The sequence below is a fragment of the Anabas testudineus genome, chromosome 18, assembly GCF_900324465.2.
Source record: "Anabas testudineus chromosome 18, fAnaTes1.2, whole genome shotgun sequence".
In the NCBI taxonomy this organism is placed as follows: Eukaryota; Metazoa; Chordata; class Actinopteri; order Anabantiformes; family Anabantidae; genus Anabas; species Anabas testudineus.
The window spans coordinates 10,094,836-10,104,146 of NC_046627.1; the positions used below are offsets into that span (position 1 = coordinate 10,094,836).

General features: G+C 36.4%; 1 protein-coding gene across 1 annotated transcript in view; it reads right to left on the reverse strand.

The window, feature by feature from the left end:
* The window catches only part of LOC113168496 (Fc receptor-like protein 5), a 50,634-nt gene extending 46,249 nt beyond the window's left edge, over positions 1-4,385 (reverse strand). The window contains exons 1-2 of the mRNA XM_033326513.1: positions 4,376-4,385; positions 4,057-4,293 (exon numbers count right to left, since the gene is read on the reverse strand). Of these exons, the coding sequence (XP_033182404.1) occupies positions 4,057-4,293; positions 4,376-4,385 (247 nt within the window). The remainder of the gene's footprint in view (positions 1-4,056; positions 4,294-4,375) is intronic.
* Positions 4,386-9,311: the final 4,926 nt, after the last annotated feature.

Sequence of the window (9,311 nt, forward strand, 5' to 3'; positions counted from 1 at the left end):
CTTATAACAAACTGTTCTTTTCCTGCAATTAACTTTGCACAAACACCCTCTACACACCTGGAGGTCTTACTGCATTGCCAGTCCAGTACCAGACTAAAGTTAATTTGCTTAGTCAGTTTTTTCAAGTGTTGCACTTCTGTACTACAAATCTTACAATAGTAGGAGACCATGTTGAGCCAAGGCTGCAGCCTTTAATAAAGGGTAGTTTATCTAGTCAAGATTGAAAAATGGATGGAGTTGTTTCAACTCATATGAAGCATTCACATGACGGGTGGTGGCTGACTGGAATGAAACTGAAATTATTTTTGTTCAACTTGAAATTATTTAGATATAACATTTTATTAAACCATCCTTCTTCCTGTCTGTTGTGACAACAGCATACACCACGTTTTCTTCTCTGCAACCTGAAATATGAACAATCATGCTGTATTATGTAACTCTTACAATATTAATAGGAACCTGTAAGCAGTTTGATGTTAGATTACTTGTTAGCTGCTGACAGACAGTTCTTCAAAAGACGGCCTTAAAAAAGACAAATTTATAACCAGATATCCAAACCGGTGTCTTTGTAATCACCACTTAGCCTATTGTAGAAAAAGAAATTTAGGTAATACAAACATTTGAGGTAAATCAATGACTTTCATCCATAGATTAGTTGGGCTCACCCTTAGAGATAAGGCACTCTGACATCTGGATGAAATCTGGTGCAGAGCTGCTGCACCCTGATATTCAAAAGTAGAAATTTAGGGTGAATCAAGTTTCTTACCTTTGGAGACTTTCAATGTGACTGCTACGATTTTGTGGTGTCACATTCAACAGCTAATTCCATTGTAGTTTTCTAGTTGATTTGAGATAAAGGCAGACCGTGCATTTACAACTGTTTGCAGTGAAGTTTAACCTCTATGTATTCTTGCTGATAATGGAATCATCAGGCTGTCTGTAGATCATTAATTTAGAGAGCCAAGTGATAGGAAGTAAACTACACATAACTGTATGTAGGTATAATAGAACCAAAAGTTATTGATGCGAGCTGGCAGACGGGAAAATACAAGCTTGAGGCCTAAAAGCTTAGCCAGGCTAGGCTGACTAAACAAGCAAACAAGGCATCAAAAAAACGAAACTAGTTTCAACCACAGTGCAAACAGACAAACAAATCTTTGAGGCCCAGTTATGTTCACTTGAGTAAACAAACCTTCACTTGGGTAAACAAACCTACATACTATGTTGTGACAAAAGGTCGAGGCCTGGACGTAGAAGCAAAGCATTTAACAGCAGAAATGGTGAGTAGTATTAGTAACAATGATTGTCTTCACTAACATTAAAGCTTCAGTAGACAGGTAGACAGAAAAAATCAAAGGAATTTAGGCAAAAAAAAACTGTTAAAGGCAGAAACAAAGATTAAGTCAAGTAAAATCCAAAGTCCAGATGGTGAAACGAAGCAAGATGAGCAGCCACACAAGCAGCACAAGAGAAAAGAGATGGAGAGTTATAATTGTAACTGTGGTGACCGAAAGTTTATATAGTGTCCTTAATGACCTGGTGCAGCAGGTGTGTGAGTGGATGGAGCCAGAGGAAAATGGAGGGAAAATGTTTTAAAGGAACTGGGAGGAGCTGAATAAAGAGTGAGTGACAGAGAAAAAGGTGGAGACAGGTGTGTGTGTTTGTGTGAAAGTAAAATTAACAAGATAGTGATGTAGAGAAACCCTGTTTCCTGTGTGTCATTTTTCAAACTTCCAGAATATTCTGGTGAAAGGCACCAAGTCGATGTCTGAATGATCAACTGGAAGTAAACCTGTGACCTTTGGTCTTGTTCACTTAATTAAATTAGTTACTTTTATTACAATTGCAAAATAAGTAAATCATGAAAGAAAAAAAAAAATATCAGAACTCATGTACAGTAGAGAATCAAGACCTTTATCTTCCTGGTTTAACTTGCAATGGGCTTCTTTAATCATTAAACAAGTTCATATGATCAGTAAACTCAGAAACTCACCACTGAATGTTGAAAACAGTTCATTTTTGAAGTAGTTGAAACTGGCGACATCTGCTGTTCAGATCTCTGTATTACATTTAAGTTTGGAAACTGTAAGTCCAAATAAAAGGGATGCTGGTAGTATAAATGTATCCAATAATGGCTGCATCACCAAATTAGATCATTTTAACATAGGTTCGACTACTCTGAACAAGCAGAACAAGAAATGCATGTGATTTTCCAAACCATTGGAAAATCTGCATCACTGCTCATTTAAGAAGATGACGTTTTTTTCTTTGGTGTGTTGTGGTGAAGCAAGGGTTTGAAACATCTTTCCAAAGAACAGGCTATTAAAAGCTGGTATTGTGCCAAGCTGTCTGTTTTGATCATCGCTAACAGTAATTCTAAGGAACAAACCCTCAAATTGTGCTGATAGAGGAGGTTAAGTGTTGAAGCTACATCTGGTGCAAGAAGGGACCTTCATTATAAAGTTGATGAAATGAAACAAAATAAAAAACAACTGTAGCTCACTCGATAGACTAGAAACCTTCTTTTCTGTTACAACCTCAGCCATTTTTGTTTCCCCCTGAAACACACACTCCTAACTCACATAATAGCTAAATAGGATTAGGATCAGCATTTAGAAAAAAACAAACATAAAAACTTTTTTATTAACACTAATCTCTTATACTTTACATCACGTAAATGTTCTTTCGTCATCGAGCTTATATCCAGGTCATTATCAACATTGTTTACTGAACAAGCTCATGTCGTTTTGATGGAGTGGGTACGTCTTAAATTAATTCATACATTTAACTTGGTCCAACGTGCCATGACTGGCCAACGAGTTCTTTTTTTCACTTTTAGTCTGTGCAAAAATAAAACCTTTAAAGTCTGAAGCTAAACTTTATTCCTGCAGAGAACAACACAACTTGATGTCTAAACCTGTACTGGTTGTGTTTTAATATCTATTCACTTTGTGTCAAAGTGACAACAACTACATCATAATAAATAAGAAGCAGAAACAGTTTGTACCAAGTAATTTATTATTACTTTACAAGTTATTATTATTTATTTAATGACACACTTTGCTGTCTTTTCTCCTAAAGCAGATTTTCATTAGCCTTCATTACATTATACATTCTATTTACTCTACTGTAAATAAATCTATAAACACCAACAAACACGTCCTTTGTACATATTTCTGTTTTAGTTTTGAGCTTTTATCTTTGCGTTCCTCCAAGTTTCCCACAGTGAAGCAGTCCCACCAGCAGCAGCAGCAGAGCCACCATCACTATGGTGGAAGCCGTTCTTACGATCAGCAGAATATAAAAGAAGTGGTCGGAGCAGAGACAAGTGTCTCTGTGAAGATTATCTGCTAGAAGATTATTACACAAAACAATTGAGATAGGTTAACAATTCAATTCAGTTTAACAACATGTTTAACTCTACTGTCTTTAATGTTTGTGTCAAGAAGAACATACATATATTTCATTTTGGCAGTAAAACATAAAACATAATAACATAATTGACAAATTTAAAGCAATGGCAAAGTCAATGTTAAAATCTGCTGGCAAATATTCTCTCAACAATGGCATGAAGATAAAAACTCCACAGAACACATTCTGTGTCTCTTAAATTAAAATTAAATTTGTTCACTATAAGAAAAAAAAGTTAAAATTGGAATAATTGAAAATTACAATTCAGAACTTAATCTGTAATAATTTATATAAATGGTGTCATTGCCACCATAATGCTCAACACTGTCTAACAACGTCAAAGACAAAAGTGTTTATAGTGGTTAAACTTGCTAGGTCTTTTGAATTCCTGTTGATATCTTTTAGCTTACCTGGTCTTTTTTTGTAGGGTGTATTTGAGTCCTCAGATTTTGACACTGAGACATGATGACTCTGGATCTGCACTAAAATTTTAAATAAAATTCTATGAATTTAGTGTTTTTGTGTATTTTAAAATATACTGTTAGTGAAATAATGGCAGTGAATAGAACCAAATATAACAAAAACAAAACCATTTTCAACTATTTTTTACACAGTAAAACTGTGTTTTGATATTTACTGTCTCACCTTTGACTAACAGTTGTTTCTCCGGCGATCCTCCAGCTCCAGAGATGCACATATAGAGTTCATCAGACTTAGAAACACCGTGGATGATCAGTTCTCCTGTAGAGCTGCTGTTGATGCGCTTACCATCTATATAAAAATCAGCTTGGAGGTGAAAGGGATTTCTTTGATTACTGCAGCGCAAAGTCACAGTTTCTCCCTCAGTCACAGGAAGAGCAGGACTCTCCAGTGTCACATCACCTGAGCAATGGTATAAAAGAAATATACATGTTGTTTATTTGTTTACAGTTATCTATCCCATGCATTTGATGTTCTGGTCTACCACACAACATTCTATATGTTTCTTCATGTTTACCAGAACTGTGTATCTTTAGGTTTGACTGGACAGTCACAGGGCTTGCTGGTGATTCTCCAGCACCAGAACGACATTTGCAGAGGCCCTCATGAGACTTGGAAACAATGTGGATGACCATGTTTCCTGTGAAACCTGTCATGATAAGGTGGTCATTTTTAAAGAAATCAGCTGTGGGGATGGGAAGTCTCTTTGTTTCTACAGCGCAGAGTCACATTATCTCCCTCCATCACAGGAAGTACAGGACTCTCCAGGATCACTGGACCATCTTATGAAAGATGAATTACAGAGCACATAAACAGAACTACTGTAATAAATTGTAATTGTAGTGAGAACATGAAATTACACTAAACATACCAGTGACAGTGATGTTGACAGTGTTGCTTCTTTTTCCATCTTCACTTTCACAGCAGTATTCACCACTGTCTCCGACAAAGATATAGTCAATGGTGCAGTTGACTCTTGATGTATCTATGTAATTTGGAACAATGTTCTTGAGGGTCATCACTTTGAGTCCAGCAGAGAAATTAAACCCCTTACAAATAAATATTAATGTTTCATATTCAAAGAGCTGAAGACTGTTTGGAATGATGTGAAAATATATACATGAAAAAAAGAGAGAGAGGGAAAACACAATTGTATTAGTATCAAAAAATATAGTTCACTGGAGTTTTGCTTGATCTTCAACAGCTGTTTCTTAAAGCTGAAATGTTAAACAGCTAGGCTCTGACTGATAAATTAGCTGAAGTCCAGTAGCTGAACAAAGTTTGAAGGAGCATATATGAGAGCAATATGTAGAATGTATGTGGAAACAAGATAATAAATTAGATTTCTGCAGTATTTGGTTATTATTATAACGAAATTGATTGTGTCACAAACATCAATATTATTCTGAATTACCTGTTTTGCTCCTATGTTTGAAATCATTATTATCTGTATAAAATGACTCTAAAAAAAATGAATGAAAATATAATATGAATGAAAGACTGAATGTCAAAAATTTCGAAATTGTACATGCCAACTGATTTTGCAGTGCAAAGTATGGTTGCACCTTGTACACAATCTATAACAGTGCTCTTATTCATCCTTCAGTAAGATGAGTTCACTGTTGGTGGACTGGAACCATAGAACAGCAGCTGTTACAAAAATGTTTTGTTCAAAGTTACATCCTTACCTCAATTCTTCTATTCATATCAGTGTTATGTGCGCGTTTGACATTCAACAAAATAACAAAATATATTTTTATTGTTGCCACTTTTGTTACTGGATAATAGTAATTCTGAATTGAACCCAAATTTAATTGCATTTAGTGTTAGTTATCTTAAACAACTGCTTTTCACAAAAACTATGTATGAAATATTAAGGTTGTGGTGATTACAATTTGGATAGGGGGAGGTTTAGACTTTTGCCAGGGCCTGTGATGGGAAACAAACACTTGTCTCCTGCATTGGACTGGACATGCTCAGCTGCCTTGACTTTCAGACCCACTAGATATAAGTCACAGTACTCTGTGCTTTAACTTTCAGTACCATATGAATGTTAGATGATAGAATAATCCAAAATGTATATAATTTTAAGATGCTAATCTAGATATACAGTGGCAAGAAAAAGTATATAAACCCTTTGGGATTACGTGGAATTTTGCATGAATTGGTCATAAAATGAGGAAAAACACAGTCTGCTGAAAATAATAGTACACAAACATTATATGTTTTCATGTTTTTATTGAACATAACATGTAAACATTCACAGTGCAGGTTGGAAAAAGTATGTGAACCTGGCTAACTGGTTGACCCTTCTTTGGCATAACCTAAAACAAACGTTTCCTGTAGTTGCAGATCAGACCTGCACAATGATCTGGCAGTAATTTTGGACCACTCCTGTTCACAAAACTGTTTCAGTGTACAGTAGCAATACTCTTGGGATGTCTAGTGTGAATTAAGGTTATGCCACAGCATTTCAATCAGGTTGAGGTCAGGACTCTGACTGGGCCACTGCAGAAGGCGTAATTGTTCTGTTGAAGCTAATCGTTTGTTGAATTACTTGTATGCTTTGGATCATTGTCCTGTTGCATCACCCATCCTCTGAGGAGCTTCAGTTGGGGACAGGTGGTCTTACGTATTCCTGCAAAATGTCTTGATAAACTCTGGAATTCATTTTTCATCAATGACAACAATCTGTCCAGGCCCTGAGGCAACAAAGCAGCCCCAAACCTTGATGCTCCCTCTGCCATATTTCTCAGCGGGGATGAGGTTTTATTGTTGGTGTGCTGTGCCTTTTTTCTCTACACATAGTGTTGTGTGTTTTTTCCAAACAACTCAATTTTGATTTCATCTGTCCACAGAATATTTTGCCAGTAGTGCTGTGGAACATCCAGGTGCTCTTTTGCAAACTTCTAACGTGCTGCAATATTTTTTTTTTGACCAGACATTGGCTTCCTCTGTGGTGTCCTCCCATATACTCCATTCTTGTTTAATGTTTTCCTTATTGTAGATGTGTCAACAAAAATGTTAGCATGTGCCAGAGATTTCTGTAAGTCTTTAGCTGACAGTCTAGGATTCTTCTTTACCTCATTCAGCATTCTGCGCTGTGCTCTTGCAGTCATCTTTATAGTGCAACCACGCCTAGGGAGAGTAGCAACAGTGCTGAACCTTCTCCATTTCTAGACAGTCTGTCTTACTGTCGACACATGACCATCAAGGCTTTTGGAGATACTTTTGTAACCCTTTCCAGCTTCATGCAAGGCAACAATTCTTGATCGTAGGTGTCACATGTATAGGGTTGGACTCCATTGCCAGAGATGAGACTCGAAGCAAAGTGAAATAGAAAATGTCACAGGTTCGGCTGGATGTTGAGATAATAGTGGGTGGGGGTGATCTGGCAAGGTGAGCCATGGAGCACATCCGGTGCAACCTCCAAGATGGCGAGAGACAAAGTGAACAGTAGCACTACACCAGAGTCACAAGGGCAGGCCAGAAATCAAGTGTCAATGGGCAGTCCAGATCATACACAGAGTGGCTGTACACCAGGGGCTAAGGCAGAGCAGCTGAGGTCTAAACACAGTCCGGGTCATACACAGAAAACAGTTCAGAGGGAAGCCCAAAATACAAAACAGAATGCAGTCCAGGTCATACACAGCAAGCTAATACGAAGAGAATCCAGTATCCACAACAGAAAACAGTCCAGGTCAAAACAGAGGGAGGTCCAAACAGAAACAGAACAGAAGGGGGGAAACCAGGGGTCAGAACAGGAAAGAAAAATTCCCAAAACACAAGGAGCAGGCGGTGGCAGGGTCAGGTCAGGGAAATCCGGTAAAGGGTAGACAAGAACAAGAAAATGCTATATGCTAGATAGTAATAATCCTCAACAAGGCGTGAGACTATAATCCCAAAAAAGTCAAAGTCATTTTATTTTCTGTACCTGTGTAGTGAAAAAGTCCCAACATCAACCCAGCTGCACAAAATGTGGTGACACAGTAAAAATACATAAATAAATAATTAAATAAAACATAAACGTAATAAAATTGAAAACAAAACAAACAAAAAAATCACTACAGATCACTCTGTATTTTGATATAATAATAAAAAGTCATAACATCAGATCTTGAAGACTGTAGACTTGTCATATTTGTTTACTTGCATGGTTGCAATTTTTATTTAGTTTTAATGTGATACATTTACATTTGCTGTTTGTGTGAACATGGGGGGATATTATTATTAATTTATATACTCATTTACAATCAGAAAAATAACTCTCTCGCCTTCTGTGTCGGCTTTAGTTTGAATGAATATATTTAACCATACCCTTAGAAGCTAACCACAGAAAGTCAGTTAAAATGCTGCAGCAGCTCTTTTCTTGTAAACAGCGTGAGAAAAAAGTGCAGATGGAACAAGGTGGTTTAACTGATGCGCTTTTCTAAACCACTAACATTTTAAAAATAGTCTCTGATAACAGCTTAAAATGAGACAGAGATGCAAATTTAATGTAATCTTTTATTCTTACATGACTGGAAATACAAGCTTAGCTTTTGTTTAATTAATCATAATAAAAAAAAATAAAAATGAATAATAAAACAATATAATAAAATACTGAATCTCACAAATTATGAGAACTGCACATGCTAACTAGTTTAGCAGTGCAAAGTATGGTTGCACTTTGTTAACAGTCTGTAACAGGAATTTAATTCATCCTTGAGTCAGATTTGTTGGCTGTTTGTGGCCTGAAAACATAGAACAGCAGCTGTTGCAAAAATGTTTGTACAGAGTTATATCAGTTTCATGTATCCATGTGCGGATTTAATCTTGTTATTGCAACATAATGAGGACCAAAACAACACATTTTTCTTACATAATGAGGACAATGATTTTTGGGGATGCCGATCCTCACAACATCAGAGAGTCTATCTGTCTATTCATTTAGAGACATTATTAAATAAGTTTCCATCCCACATATTAATAGACAGGTTTGTGTGCGTGTGTGTGTGTGTGTGTGTATGTATTTGGATTCTGTTCATCTGGTATTTCATGGATGAAATGTGACATTTATCAAGACAGAACTAATCTATACTTCCTTTGCCATTTCTAGTTGGCCAGTTGTCTGTCCCGCATTTCATAGATGAAACGTGACATTCATCAAGTTAACTCATCTGTACTTCCTTTCACATTAGTAGTTGGCCACAGTGATGATATTTAAAGACTGCAGCAACTCTATACTGGTTAACAGAGTCTTCAGACATGTGAACAGACAGAGCAGATTGAGCAAATTGATTTAATTGTTACACTGCAATAAATGTCTTACTTAAAATAGACAAATGCATGGTTTACTTCCTCTGTTTTCTGGTCTTTTACTATAACTGAGATGAGAATGATTTGTATTAATATTGCAATACAGAACAATGTTTTGGTCC